Raw genomic sequence first — 16,492 nt, forward strand, 5'->3', positions numbered from 1 at the left:
GAGGAAATTCAAGGCATTTGGAGACTGTCAGGGAAAAAAAATGAATACCTTGAACTTCCTTCCTCTAAAAGATGAAGCAGGGGGCTGGGTACCAGTGTTTCTCCTTCAGCTCTCAGCAGGACCTTTTCCAACCTGTTGTAACCTATGTCATGTAATACAGGGGAGATAGAAACTCTAGGCATTATCTAACATCAAGGATTGTTAGAAATGGAGTCAGAAAAGGTGGTTGTGCCACAAAGGTGTCACATGCATAGTCTCAGAAGCTAAAGTGCAACTTTAATACTAGCTTTTGTGAAGTGGCTCTTCCACTATTTTTTGTACAGAAGCAACAACTAGAGATGCGGGTCGGAAGGGTTGGCCCTGAATTTTTATGAGTTTTGTTTTGTATTTTTAACAAGATGGCAAACTCAATGCAGAAAAAAGTATTGCTTGAGGAAATGGAATTAGTAGATGCCTCGGCACCATTGACTAAAACACGCTGATGTAACAAAAATTCAGCCTTAAGAATTGTGACAGAGGGATGAAGCCCTGACTACAGCCCAGGTGACACAAGTTCAACTAGCAACTTGAGCATCTGAGGTTCTGGCAGGGGAAGGATGGGTGCTCTCATCTTGGGAGGTGGGGCATAGGGACATGAAGCAGTCTGAGCTCCCTGACAGAGGTTGGAGAGCCAATTGCCAAGTATTTCTTGAGATGTAGGCAGGGTGGCTTGCTGGCACTCACTCATTGAGGAAGTGAAGAGTGGTTAAAGGAAAAATAATCCTGGCTACAGTATGACAAGGATCTGGGCAGTCCCAACCTGTATCACAGCAAGTTGTGTGTGTGGGGGGGGCTAGATGTGATGAAGGAGGGGGCATGAGGACTCTTGACAATCAGTGTCAGGGAGGGAAAAATAGAGCAAAAAAAGCGTTCTCTTCTACTTCTGAGTGCAAATTTTGGAAATTCTCAATGAAGTGATTTCACTTGTGGATAACTGTGTTGTTTCCCAAACTATAAATTCATGCACAATATATAACTTGGCTTGGTACAACTGTGCATTACGGGATATAGGTCAGAAAATATCTGGCAGCTAGGAAAAGTTTTATTTGCTGATCTTAGTATTTTTGTTTACAGATGGGCCTTTAAAAATGGAAAAAGAGTACTTGGCTGAGTAATACTGTTGCCACAAAGGTAGAGTCAGAAAAAAAAAAGACTGAGGTAAAGATTCCAGACTGCAAAACGTACAGGTTTATGAAAGGAAAAAAAACTGAAGCACCTTCATAACGTACAATAGTGAGAAATAACTGAAGAATGGTAGACTAACTATAAAAATCTTCAAACTGCCATCATAGTATAGTGCTCAATGGTATTAAATGGAAAAGTTGTACGTTTATGGCATGTTTTGCACACCAGCGGAAATGAAGTCTCAACATTTTTGAGAAATTTCTTGTACCTATTTTACTGTTAACGTCCTTTTCAAACTGCATCTGCAAATATCTTATCACTTAACTACAAAATAGACTACAAGTGCTTCCTGTTAAGACACAATGCCGGGTCTAATTTTGAATGTAATTTCTATTTTCTGGTCTAATACTCTGCACGGTGGTGACAGGCATCAAACAACATATCATAATGTGACCTTGCAACTCATGTGTAACCCTATTAAAATAAACTTCATGCCCTTATAAGCCACACAAAGTTAAACCTCTCTAAACTCTTTAAATTCTTATAAACCTTTATAGCAATCGGTTCTTCATCTCTATATATCCTCAAAGTTATTGCCATAATGTTTAATGTGTGAAACAAATTTGAGCTTTAACACCACATTCTTAAGAAACAGTTTATTATGTACATACATCACAATGAACAAAATTAAGTGTCTAAGAGAAAATATGCTACCTTAATAAATCCATACTGAAGGGACACTTAAAATCACTGTTTTAGAAACACTTTGATCAACAATTACCAGAGTAATGCTGTTTATGAGCATTCTTCTGACTGTGGGGCTGAAATCAATGGAAACATTCCAAAATGCAATTGCTTCACAGGAATAACACCTATCATCTGAAAGGTAAACATGTACATATAAAGAAACATATATGCAAATATTTACATAGCTCTCTTCCTTTCTACCCAACCACATACTTAAGAGTGATCAGAAATCAATAAACCATATACATTGTATATGAAATACTTGGAAGACAGCAAAGGCTAGTCAAGGTACGTCTTTTATAAAAAAACACACCTTCAAAGCACCAATCTGTTTAACAGAAACTCAACATGCCATAAAACTGGCTTTATATAAACAAACTCAGCAAAGCCAAAAAAATGTCAGCAGCCTTCTTCATCGACTAATATCACGACTGCAATCCCAACTTCTCAGGCACTGTTCCACCCGCAGTAAGTTGAAAAAGGGATGTTTTATTGCCTCTTGTAAGGTAATTCGCTTGGATGGCTCATATTCTAGCATTCTTTCTAGCAAGTCAAACAGCTGATGGTGGTCACCTGTGTCATGCAGCATATATCGCTAGAAAAAAAGAAAAATCCTCATGGAGTTAATGCTTGCACTAATAAACATATTAACATAAAACATTCTTAATTTTTTTTCCGGCTTCAGCAGTTAACAGGTTTAATAGTGAAGACCAAAACAGAGCTGAAAAGCAAGTCATATTTTACTTTTCCCTTAAGGCACAATGCAACCTCACCTGGTAAGATTTATCTAACCTATCTGGGCCTGTTAAAATCAACTATCACCCTTCGAGCCTTCCTATGTAACTGACAAACTGTCTCTTGGCAATGCCAATAACCTAGACACGTTCAAGTCCTTATTCCATGCTAAACCCTACTCCATATCCCTTCAATTATTTACAATTAAGACTCACTATGATACACAGTAGCAAACACCATCTCAGTGGGCCAAAGGAAATGTAGCTGCCCACTTTTAAGGCAGGCTATGCAGAACATTTTTTTTCATCCAATAACAATGGAAAGAACAAACAAAATGAAAGAAAATGCACCGAGCTAGCACACTGAGAACGTTTATTAATAGACAAAACAGAAAACAGAAAATGGTGAGCGCTTTCACAACATAAAGTTGCTTCATCAGACAACAGTAAAAGGCTTACACTCTATTTAAATAGTCAAATATCCATTACTCAATTAACTAATTAGGGTTAGCAAGCTGTACACAATCAAATTCAAGAGAAGCTTACCACAGTGAATCCTACAATAAAGATGCACTATGCATATAATGTTACACACAAAGTTACTAAGCATATATAACCACATTATATACAGTGTAAAAACCATGTACATACATATATAAGATAAAACAACGACAGTAAGACATATAAAAAACTACTAAAAACATCTAAAATATCTTCTAAAAGATCTAAAAATCAGTGCATGAGTGGTCGAGCCTTCAAAAAGGGAACCAAAGTAGTGGCAGCATTCAACCCAGGAAACTTCTCAGCGTTAAGCTTCAGTATCCATTTTTGCTCATGCCCCTCCTGTAATATTTTCTATGTCACCACCCCTAGGGTTCGTATAAATATGTTGCAAAACCAAAAATTTAAAAGAATGTGAACGATCATTAGACATAACGTGACAGGCCAGAGCACTGGATTGTTTACAGTTGGTAATGTCTCTCACATGTTCTAAAATACGATCTTTCAACATTCCATTCATTTTGCCTACATAATAAGCATGGCATTGTTGACAAAAACAAAAATAAACAACATCAGTGGTTCTACAATCTGAATATTGATTAGAATGTAACAAAAAATGCCTGGTAGGATGCACATAATTATTTTTGTTATAAACAAACTGACAAGCACTACAGTTCCTACATGGAAAAGATCCACGGCGAACAGAGTGAGTTAACTTTTTGCGTGTTTCCCCATGGCAAAGGTGTTGTTTAAGTGACTTGCTATTCTTAAAACTGAAATGTGGAATCAGTCCAACCTTGTCTACAAGGCCAGGAACTTCTTGTAAAAGGTACCAATATTTCTTAACAACATCCACATATTGATTAATGTTGCTAGAAAACTGGAGAACCACTCTAAAGTCATTCTCAGCTGTGGCACTGTGTGTTGCATCTGCGATCGCTCTATTGTTTTGCTCTTCCCAGCTGACCAGTGCTAAGTTGGCGTGGCAATGGGCACTGCTTGTGCCAATAGCTACGCCAACTTAGCACTGGTCAGTTGGGAAGAGCAAAACATTTTGTCTGCCACTAATCCTTTCTTTGGACAAATACTGTGGTATGTTAGGTTTGTAGATGACGCTTTTATGTTATGGAAGGGCTCCGGCTCTGATCTAGACCAACTTTTGGATTATTTGCATTCAACAACTGATTTTTTAAGGTTTACACACCAGAGTTCAGCCACTGACATAAGTTTTCTTGATGTCAAAATCAGTAAATCTGATTTGAATAATCTCCGCAGTACTATATACCATAAACCAACTAGAAAGAACACATTGCTGCATAAATCTAGTATGCACCCTAGACACATTCCTAGGAATGTGTTAAGAGGGCAAGTTTTTAGGACACTCAGGCTACATAGTAATGACACTGATGCAGTAGCTGCATTGAATAACTTGAAAATTGAGTTTCTGGCTAGAGGATATTCTAGTGCAGACATTGATAATCCAATATCTGATGCCTGGAAGCTTAGAGATACTAGGTGCAAACCTTATAATCACAACAGAGCGATCGCAGATGCAACACACAGTGCTACAGCTGAGAATGACTTTAGAGTGGTTCTCCAGTTTTCTAGCAACATTAATCAATATGTGGATGTTGTTAAGAAATACTGGTACCTTTTACAAGAAGTTCCTGGCCTTGTAGACAAGGTTGGACTGATTCCACATTTCAGTTTTAAGAATAGCAAGTCACTTAAACAACACCTTTGCCATGGGGAAACACGCAAAAAGTTAACTCACTCTGTTCGCCGTGGAACTTTTCCATGTAGGAACTGTAGTGCTTGTCAGTTTGTTTATAACAAAAATAATTATGTGCATCCTACCAGGCATTTTTCGTTACATTCTAATCAATATTCAGATTGTAGAACCACTGATGTTTATTTTTGTTTTTGTCAACAATGCCATGCTTATTATGTAGGCAAAACGAATAAAATGTTGAAAGATCGTATTTTAGAACATGTGAGAGACATTACCAACTGTAAACAATCCAGTGCTCTGGCCTGTCACGTTATGTCTAATGATCGTTCACATTCTTTTAAATTTTTGGTTTTGCAACATATTTATACGAACCCTAGGGGTGGCGACATAGAAAATATTACAGAGGGGCATGAGCAAAAATGGATACTGAAGCTTAACGCTGAGAAGTTTCCTGGGTTGAATGCTGCCACTACTACTTTGGTTCCCTTTTTGAAGGCTCGACCACTCATGCACTGATTTTTAGATCTTTTAGAAGATATTTTAGATGTTTTTAGTAGTTTTTTATATGTCTTACTGTAGTTGTTTTATCTTATATATGTATGTACATGTTTTTTTACACTGTATATAGTGTGGTTATATATGCTTAGTAACTTTGTGTGTAACATTATATGCATAGTGCATCTTTATTGTAGGATTCACTGTGGTAAGCTTCTCTTGAATTTGATTGTGTACAGCTTGCTAACCCTAATTAGTTAATTGAGTAATGGATATTTGACTATTTAAATAGAGTGCAAGCCTTTTACTGTTCTCTGATGAAGCAACTTTTTGTGAAAGCGCTCACCATTTTCTGTTTTGTCTATTAATAAACGTTCTCAGTGTGCTAGCTCGGTGCATTTTCTTTCATTTTGTTTGGGCTCCTTTTTGCACCTTGCTTTTACCTACGACCGTTTTTGTTTTTTATACTATAACAATGGAAAGAAACTAATATGCAAAACATTTACTAACAGAGCGTCTTATTCTAAGCATTTTTCCCATCCCAAACTACCACATAACTAATCTAACCACCATCACAAGTTCTTAGTTTTATGGCAAATCTTCTGTAGGGAAGCAGGAAGCTTTCCACACACTTAAAAGGCACTTTGTTTGGAACATATTTTTCCCCTGAAGTGGGAGTACCTCTCAAATGTCCTGATTTTAAAGCAAACTGCCAGCTTTCACTGGTTTTGTCTCAGGTTTTTGCCCTGTCCCTCAAGATCTTTTTTTTTTTTTTTTTTTTGATTTCCTGGTAAATCACGGAGAACTTCAGTCAATAATGGCGGACACAGGCTTAAAAACCTCAGCTTTGGCCGGCTAAGAACTTGCTATATTCAACTGGACGTATAAGAGAATTTAAGTACCTTTATCTGCTTTTTTTTTTCAAAAAATACAGTATTTAAATTGATTTTAACTGTGTGGAAGGAATATTAGCTCAACTGGAAGTTTTCACTCTGCTCTTCAGTGTGGAAGGAATATTAGCTGAACTGGAAGTTAGTCAGTGTTTGCTGAATTTTGTTATTTGCTAGTAATTACAGGTGTGGGGGTAGTCACATTCTTTGATTTCCTGTCCTTGCCTATTTAAGTGGCACAGTGTGAAATATTTTCTGCTTAAAAACCTCAGCTTTGGCCGGCTAAGAACTTGCTATATTCAACTGGACGTATATGGGAATTTAAGTACCTTTATCTGCTTTTTTTTTTTCAAAACAATACAGTATTTAAAATGATTTTAACTGTGTGGAAGGAATATTAGCTGAACTGGAAGTTTTCACTCTGCTCTTCAGTGTGGAAGGAATATTAGCTGAACTGGAAGTTAGTCAGTGTTTGCTGAATTTTGTTATTTGCTCGTAATTACAGGTGGGTGGGGTAGTCACATTCTTTGATTTCTTGTCCTTGCCTATTTAAGTGGTACAGTGTGAAATATTTTCTGCTTAAAAACCTCAGCTTTGGCCGGCTAAGAACTTGCTATATTCAACTGGACGTATAAGAGAATTTAAGTACCTTTATCTGCTCTTTTTTTTTCAAAAAAATACAGTATTTAAATTGATTTTAACTGTGTGGAAGGAATATTAGCTGAACTGGAAGTTTTCACTCTGCTCTTCAGTGTGGAAGGAATATTAGCTGAACTGGAAGTTAGTCAGCGTTTGCTGAATTTTGTTATTTGCTAGTAATTACAGGTGGGGGTAGTCACATTCTTTGATTTCTTGTCCTTGCCTATTTAAGTGGTACAGTGTGAAATATTTTCTGCTTAAAAACCTCAGCTTTGGCCGGCTAAGAACTTGCTATATTCAACTGGACGTATAAGAGAATTTAAGTACCTTTATCTGCTTTTTTTTTCAAAAAAATACAGTATTTAAATTGATTTTAACTGTGTGGAAGGAATATTAGCTCAACTGGAAGTTTTCACTCTGCTCTTCAGTTAGTCCCACCCACCCTCCCTGTTTTTGTTTTGGTGTTAATCTTAGTGGCCTTGCAGCTGCCCGCCTCTTGTAAATTTGTGTTTGGATACTCCTTCTGGGCCCATCTCATTTGCTCACTCAACTGAGTGCAGTGAGATCATATTCTGATTTCAGGCACTCCTACTGTGTACAAAGAGAGCATCTGGGAAACAGAGAAAAAAAATTAAGCTTGTTTCCTGCCTTTCCTGTTAAGTGGTATAGACTATTTGTAGGCTTCTGAGCCCCCAAGCCCTTCTGTGTTGGAGGGAAGCCTTCTAGCTTAGTTTTTTTCCCTATAACTAGCCAGTTTTCTAGTTTCAGCACTCAAATCTGTTTCTTTGATCTCAGCACTTGTTCAGAAAAAAAAAAAAATTTCATCTGCTTTTACTGTACTTGTGTTTCTACCTACTTTTTTTTACTTTTGCATCATCTTAAAAGTACTCAGTTGTATTTATTACTGCTTGGTGTAACTCATTCTAAAGCCTTCTGGTTTAAACACTTGGGCTTCGGACCAGTTGTTTTGCACTGAGAGGGTTTGTGGTCTGCACTGTAGTGAGCTTACATCCTTCTAGGTTGGGAACTGCTGATTGAGGGCTCAGTGTCTGTTATTCTAAAAGTGTATTAATTCTGGTTTAAGCACTTGGGCTTTCAGGCCAGTTATTTTACATTAAGAGGGTTCGTGGTCTGCACTCTTGTGGGAGGAGAGGCTGGACTCTGCCCTTCTGAGCTGGGAATTTCTGATTGAAGGCTTATAGTGCATGCATATCTGAACTGCTTCTTACTGAAGTTGGTGCGCCTTGTTTGCTGTGGCATAGACTGGATTCGGGCCTGCTGGATCTAGCTTTGTTTGTGTAACTTGAGCACTAATCCAGGCATTCTCTAAAGTATTCAATTGTATTTATTACTGCTTGGTAGTAACTTGATTAAAGTTTAGCTGCCATTCTAAGTCTTTTGGATTAAGCACTTGGGCTTCAGACCAGTTGTTTTACATTAGGAAGGTTTGTGGAATGCACTGTGGTGGCAGGACAGGTAGCTTTCATCCTTCTAAGTTGGGAACTGCTGATTGAGAGCCCAGTGTCTGTTATTCTTAAAGTGTATTAGTTCTGGTTTAAGCACTTGGGCTTCAGGCCAGTTATTTTACATTAAGAAGATTTGTGGTCTGCACTCTTGTGGGAGAAGAGGCTGGACTCTGCCCTCTGAGCTGGGAATTTCTGGTTAAAGGTTTATAGTGCCTGAATATTTGAACTGTATCTTACTGAAATTGGTACACCTTGTTTGCTGTAGCATAGACTAGATCCAGGCCTGCTGAATATAGCTTTGTTTATATGCTTGTTGTTTGTTTGCTTGTTATTTCCCTGGAACGCTAATTCCACCTAATACGCGGCTTCTCAGCGCTTCTGTGGATCACTAGTGATATCTGCATTGCTTACTGTACTTATTTCCTTGTTTCACTTGAAAGAAAGTTACTGTTTGTCGTTTTTGCATTTAAGTTACCTGCAACACATTGCACTTAAGTTACCTGGCACTTGCTCACTAAAGCAATTATATAAGTCAGCACTAAAAATTAAAAGCACTACACCCTCACTCCCCACTGGCCCTGGTTTTCAATTATTAAGGAATTCCCAATATTATTCTAGCATGTCCAAACGTCAGTTGTCAATCTCCTCTCCGGTCCAGCTGGTGAATCTGGGAATTTTGAGGCAATGTTACAACTGCCTCATGTACAAAGACAACCCTCTCCTCCTCCCAACAAATTCCAACACATGTGAGAGATGCAATCATATAGCCAAACTGGAGGCCAAGCTCTCTCAACTCAGTACTGGCATAACCAGTCAGGAGGAGAAGGAAACCACACTCACTACAATTCCAGTCTCACATAGACCTACCACGACAGCAAACCAAACACATAATCACACAAAAACATACTCGGAGGCTCTAAATAAAGATCTGCCGAAGCAGCAGAGACCTCCAAAGCAGACACCCAAGCAGCCGCTACCCCAAAACAAAACATGTGCAACACATATCTCACAAAGCCAGTGTGCCAAACAGTCACAGCCCTTAAGACTAAACAACACACCTGATACACTTGTAATAGGTGACTATCGTCAGGCACACTGACATCCCGCTCACCAGGCTGAACAAGGAGAGGGTCACGGTGAGCAGCCTGTCGGGCGCTCGGATCCGCCACATAACACAAGCACTCAGGTCACTCCAAGCAAGTACAAATATGACTCAGTCATTGTCCATGCTGGTGTGAATGACCTGAGACGTACCTCCCTGGACTACATGAAAAGAGACATAAAGGAGCTCTCTGAGCATGTAGCCCAGGCCGGTATGACCCTGACCTTGAGTAGCATCTTACCCTCACCAAGAATGATGCCACAATATGAAGACAAGATGATCAATTTCAACAATTGGCTTAAGTACTGGTGTCATTCAAAGGGGATCCAATGCCTGTCAGCTTGGGATGATATGCTCGACAAGCCACGATGCTTCGCTAGGGACGGCTTGCACCTGTCACCCCTGGGCTTTCGGATATTGGCAAAGGCTCTTGCTACCCCATAGTGCCTTTTTTAGGCAAGGCTCAAAAGACAAACCCACCTCCATAGGTAACACAAGGGATAAGAAACTAAGAGTAATTCTACTCAACGCCAGAAGTCTAAACCTCAAGATGCACTTTTCGAAACTCTCCTTAGCATGGAGAACATCGATATCTGTGCAGTAACAGAAACCTGGTTCAGGGCTCCCGAGAGCACCCCAGCACTACCAGGTTATACCTCATACCATGCTTTTCGGCCCCAAAACTTGGTCCGAACCACAAAAGGAGGGGGAGTATCGATATTCATCAAAGATACCCACACCTCCAGGTTGGTGGCAAAGCACGAAGCATCAGAGACTATCCATGTGCAACTAACAGTGGGTAAAACTGCCTTCCAGTTTATAGCCTGCTACAGACCACCCTCCCAAACCCAGGAACCCCACTCGGCCTTCCTGAGAACACTGGAAAATATGAAGGTCTCTCCAAACACCATTATACTGGGCGACTTCAACTACCCAAACATAGACTGGGAGCATTACTCTAGCTCCAACACCCTAGCCCAAAGGTTCCTAGAATTTATAAACTCAAATGCTATGGAACAACTTGTTACCATTCCCACAAGAGGGAAAACATACTGGACCTGATCATCACCAACATGGGGACTCTATGCTCCAGACCAGAAGTGTATCCCTCACTGGTAAGATCAGACCATAAACTAATCTCACTGGATATTCACATCCCGACCCCACCCCCTGCCCAGAAAACCACAGTGAAAAACTTCTCTAAAGCAAATTTTACACTCCTCAAAACTGAGGTGGAATCCTTCAAAGCCCCCGGGCCTGTGGAAAATACGGCCCAGACCGCAGAATCCTTTATAAACGCATTCTATGAACACCTTCGGGAATGCATGGATCATGCGATCCCAAATAAAACCAAGACCCAATCCTCCAAAGGCAGACGTCCTGTCTGGTGGACCTCAGCCATAAACAAACTATACAATAGAAGGAAGAAGCTACTAAATGATAAAGCAAAATCCCAAAAAGGGAAGGCATCACTGATCAGTATTAGCAAAAAACTACGGGCACACATAAAATGGTCTAAGGCCAGCTTAGAGAGAAAAACTGCACAAGACACTAAGGATAATCACAAGGCTTTCTCTAGTTATGTTAGGAACCTGGGTGGTAATTCCCAGATATGCTCAGAATTAGTCCAAAATGACAAAAAATACACCGAACCCAGAGACATTGCCAACATCCTAGCTGACAGGTTCAGCGCAAACTTCTCCCCCCTCTCCCCACCAAAAGGGCAAATATCTATTCCAGCAGAGTGCTGCCCCCCTGACATCTCAGATGCTCAGGTAAGAGCCGCCCTCTCCAAAGCAAAAAACACAGCATCAATGGGACCAGATGGTGTCCCGGACTGCGTCCTACATGAACTCAAAGAAGAGCTAAACCCAAACATAAAACTACTGTTCAATCTCAGCCTTACTACAGGATATGTGCCCAAAGAGTGGCGTACAGCAACAGTGGTCCCTCTCCATAAAGGTGGTGCCTCAACGGATCCTGGAAACTATCGCCCCATAAGCCTGACTAGCTTGGTCTGCAAAGCTATGGAAAGGATCATCATGGACCTCATAAATAAAGATATTGGGGACCTACAAACACTGGATCCTACCCAGTTCGGCTTTGTTAAGGGCAGATCCTGCCTCTTAAACCTGGTTGATTTCTTTGAAACCGTCACCAAGGCCATTGACAAGGGGAAGGTGGTCCACACAGCCTACCTGGACCTCGTAAAAGCCTTCGATACAATACCCCACTCGGGCATTATAGATAAGCTCACCAGCTTAAATATAAACCCCTATGTCACTAGATGGATTGCAAACTGGCTCAAGGACAGAACCCACATGGTTAGAATTGCTGGAGCCATGTCAGACTCAAACCAGTTACAAGTGGTGTCCCACAAGGCTCAGTCCTGGGACCTCTCTTGTTCGGTATATATTTCTCGGAGGTACAAGCCAACACGGAAGGACTGTGGCTGACCAAGTTCGCAGATGACTGCAAACTGGGCCATAATCGACTCTCCAGCCGACACAAGCATCCTCCAAAAGGGCCTCATAGAAACAGACAACTGGTGCCAGAGCCATGGCCTCAAGCTAAATGCCAAAAGTGTATAGTCATCCCTTTGGCAAAAACAAAGTGCCCACAAATTACCACATAGGTGGAAATCCATTAAGTACAGAAGAAGTAATTAGGGACCTGGGGACCCAAGTTGATAGTAATCTCTCATTTGACAACCACGTGGCCAAAGTGGTTAGAAAAACATTTTATATAGCCCACCTAATCATGAAGGGATTCACATCTAGATCAGGGAGGTCATCGTGCCTCTTTACTCATCCCTCATCAGGCCCATAATTGAGTACAATGCCCCTTTTGGGATGTACCTTACCAGACACCTGCAGCAACTGGAAAGACCCCAAAAGTACCTCACCAAGAGGATCAAAGGGCTCAAACAGATGCCATATGCTGCCCGGTTAAAGAAACTCCAGCTCTACTCAGTGGCATACCGCCTGTTCAGAGGCGATCTGTGCCTGACGTATAAAGCCATGTCCAACCCGGAATTAATGGACATGCTGCACCTCAGAAAATCCAAATCCCATTGAGCTATGCGCTCGAGAGACTTGAACCTCAGCACTGAAATAAATAGGACATGCTGGAGGGACAGATTCATAACCCAGAGGCTCCCTTCACTCTGGAATAAAATCCCAGTCCAGGTTAGGCAGAGTCCCTCATTGACTCTCTTCAAGAGGAATCTTGATGAGTGGATGGGAGATCGTAGGTTTACCCCGGGTATCACTTCTGTGTCACTGTTAGACAGAGGCACAGTATACTAACCTTGAAAAAGGGCATAGCAAAATAAATTTAAAATGGGTGGGGAAAGCCAAACACATTCTGGCTAGGCTTATAAATGCCCTAGGGCAGATAGCCTAGTATGAACCTATGAACATCTCTTACCTGTCACCTTCAACAGGAAGCCACCTTGCTTAAGTGACAGCTCTTTTGGGATATCAATTAAGTCAGCACCGCCAACACTTGTGTAAACTATGATGGTTCATTTTAGTGCAAGTAAACAGCCTCTGAGCCAGCTGTTCACTTGCATTTTAAATCTATTTACCGCATATGAAAACTAAAACATCTCCTGCTCTTTCATCATATCATTACAGACCAGCTGTGTCAGTGCACTTACCATAATAGCACATGGTTGAGCTACAGGATCACTGTAGTAGTACAACTGCTTATCCACGAGAATTAAATCATAGGCAGGTATCTGTCATTCCAGTCTGACCTCCGGTGTCTTCAGATGTCCTCAGGTTGAAACTTCTTCTCTTTCCCAGGTAACTGGTTTGATGCACAGTTAAAGGGGAAGCAACTTACACCACTTTCAGTTCTATTTAGCATAAAAGTTATTAGTAAGTATGCACATGTTACGGGCAGGTAATGCCCCAGGTCTTCAGTTTGAATAGGATAGCCACCAGACTTCACCCTTTTAGTTCAAATTATCAAACATCATATGCATTTGGATCCTCTGGGGAATCCACATGAATTCCAAGGCCACTACTACCAAGTAATGACCATTTCCTTCTTCCACCACTAGGCCACACAAAGCAGTGTAGGATGTACTAAGATCACCATAAAGATCACTGCTGCAGGTTCATTCCTTATCCAGTGGAAGAGTTATAATCCAGTTAGCTACCCTAATGATAAGGTGGCACTTACAGTATGCCCTGCAGTACTGTAATGTTAAAACCTACTCCATTCCAAGATAAGATATCTAGCTTGTGTGTGCAATAGTTCATGTGACCACCTCACAGGCATTTTGGCTGGAGAAAGCTGGAGTGGTAGGTGCTGTCACAGTAGAATGGGCTCTTAACAGGACATGCCAGGGCTTTTCTGTTTTTCACATAACAGAAAGCAATGGAGTGAGGCAGCCACTTGACAGCACTTGCCTGGATACAGGCCTGCACTGCATGAAAGCTACAAAAAGCTATTCAGACTACCTGAAACTTTTTGTCCTTTGTGAAGTAATAACATAGTGCCTTCTGTACATCAAGCAAATGTAATATCTTTTTTCTGCTGTTCTGGGGGCACAGACAGCAAACGGGTAACTAAGGTTCACCCTGTCACTGTGAAACATTGCAATTTGTTTTGGAGTTGATGGTTTGAAGCTCAACAGACCCCCCTGGCTGAAGTAAGAGTCACCATCCACCACCAACTAACTTCCAGGAGAAGAATTTGAGTGCTGCAATAAGCACTGGACTCAAAAAGTGCTAGTGCTCACTTCACAATCACAAAATTAAAGCTCGGCAGAGGTATCAGAGGAGGACTGAAGTGCAGGACCCCTTTCAGATATTGGCTTACTGTGGAATGGGCAGAGAAAAGTAGGCTCTCAAGGGGAGACAAGCAGGGTGCAGTAGCAGAAAGGTGTAACTTGAGAAGACGTCTGCTGTATTACTTCAATATTCACTAGCCGTAAACACAATAGTTTGCACATTTCTGCACAAAGCCCACTACACCTTGAGTATATACAAAGGGCTTTTAGAATGGGAATTTGTAAGACTGTGAAAGTTCTAAATAAAATTTTTGCAGGGTGGCAAACCTCCCTGTGCCCTCTTCATCCACTTACTTATATACTCGCTCTCTGGCATCACTGCCACTCAGAGAGAACAGTACTTAAACACAAGAACAGTACTGAAACACAAAACAAATGATTGTTCATAGTCTGCTATCTGGTCTTGTAACAGCAGTAATTAACATTCCATGCCTAAACATCCCACTAAAACAAGCAGTGACATCAAGAACATCTCAAGGAGCCAAAAACATGGGTAAATTGACTAGTTCATGCTGTATTTGCTTATTTTCTAAGGAAAACTCCTTGACTTGACATGCAAGATAGTACAGTGAGAAACATTTTTGTTAAGTACTGCAAAACTACTGGTTCTGTAGACTCCGCTTGGGAAATTCAGCATTGCACTACAAGGGCAACATTTTCCATTTTGACAAAAGACTTTCTACTGCTGGACTTTCAGGACTACAGCATGATGCAGAGTACCTCTTTATACGAATGAGTACCTAAAGAGTACTGAGTTGAGAGCATCCCTGCTGCTAACTGAACCTCTTAAAGCCTCAGTGTACCAATGACCATTTCTACTAAGGAAAGTGGGTGCAGAATATACAACTGTGCAGGAACATACCACAGCAGCAAATGTTTGAGTGGCTCACTGCTGTAGCACTAACTACTGAAACTTTTGCTGCAGAAAACCAAACATTTGGCCCATCTCCCAGTGCTCAGCATGCTTTCCCCCCTCTTTGACGAATGGCTGACTGCCCTTGTGGGCAGTCAGCATATTCCCAGTGCAGAACAAGTGTCCAATATGATACAGTCAGGTCGTTTTTGCTGAAGTCTCTGCATAAAGAATCCCTGCCTGGATCCTGGGCATGGTCCTGACTTAGGAAATGGCTTTTCAAAATACACCCTAATGGAAGGATGTTTAAAGAGGAAAACAACCCAGTGAATCTGAGGTCTCACAGCCTATCCCGACCAGAGGCTTTGTCAAGGGAAAGGAGAGGAAATTAGTTCAAGGAATAAGAAGGTACTCCACTCTATCTAGATCTAGAATGCCCACAAAAAAAAAAAAAAAAAAAAGAGGACAAGTTGAAGAGAAACCGGTACTGCCAACAATACAAACATCTACTATTATGAAAAGTTCACACACAACTGCATGAATCACTGTTGCAGGAGTACTAATTACTGGAATCATAACCAGAACTCACAAGAAATAGAAGGTGGCTGTTTTAGTAGGAACATGCTGTAGGAGGCCAAGAAGGATGGCTGCAGCAAACCCAGCCCTTTCCCTAGAGGCAAGGTCCAACCTATAATGCTTGGAAAAGGTATGGGCTAAAGACTAATAATCTGCCTCCAAGATGCTCTGTATGTTCACCCCCCCAAGGCAAGCCACAGTGGCAGCTGCTCCTCTTGCACTGTGGGATATGACATGCTTCCTCCCCAGTGCAAACAGCAAAAGGAAATGTAAGTCAGCAATTAGAAACTGCCAGTTTAGAAATCAAACTTTCCTTTGTCTTGACAGCAAAGGGCATAAAAGGTCATCCTGAATATTTCTGATTTTGTCTAAATAATATCTCAACTGCCTATACACATCCAAGTGGTGTAAAATTCTCTCATCCTTGTTCTGGGAGTTGAAAAAAGCATGTAGCTGTATGGCTTGATTCATTCAGATGTCACTGACACTATTCTTATGGAACTCTAAAAATACCTCCATGTTCATTAATACTTTTAAGTATTTATTAACACTTGCAGCTTGGATATTCTCCTGCCTAAAGTGATGACAAGCAAAAGGACTGTTTTCCAGGACAGAAATCTCAAGGATACAGTGGCAAATAATTCAAGATGAGATGGCGTGAACTTTGTCTAATGAAAGTACAGATCATGCAGAGAAGCAATTCCTTTCTTTGGTGGTCTCAGGTGTAAACTTTCCTTATGAAACTGAACGGCAGTCATGAAGCTAAAAGGATGACCTAAAGGCATGATG

The 16,492-nt window shown here is 40.9% G+C and overlaps 1 protein-coding gene across 4 annotated transcripts in view; it reads right to left on the reverse strand.

Annotated features, from left to right (window-relative positions):
* Nucleotides 1-1,805: 1,805 nt before the first annotated feature.
* CLK2 (CDC like kinase 2) overlaps nt 1,806-16,492 on the reverse strand; it is a 747,936-nt gene continuing 733,249 nt past the window's right edge. For all 4 annotated transcript variants that reach the window (XM_044080210.1, XM_044080208.1, XM_044080211.1 and 1 more), the window contains exon 13: nt 1,806-2,506. In XM_044080210.1, the coding sequence (XP_043936145.1) occupies nt 2,324-2,506 (183 nt within the window). In that variant the 3' untranslated portion in view covers nt 1,806-2,323. The remainder of the gene's footprint in view (nt 2,507-16,492) is intronic.

Source organism: Protopterus annectens, chromosome 8.part0 (genome assembly GCF_019279795.1).
Source record: "Protopterus annectens isolate FY-2018-M chromosome 8.part0, PAN1.0, whole genome shotgun sequence".
Taxonomy (NCBI): domain Eukaryota; kingdom Metazoa; phylum Chordata; order Ceratodontiformes; family Protopteridae; genus Protopterus; species Protopterus annectens.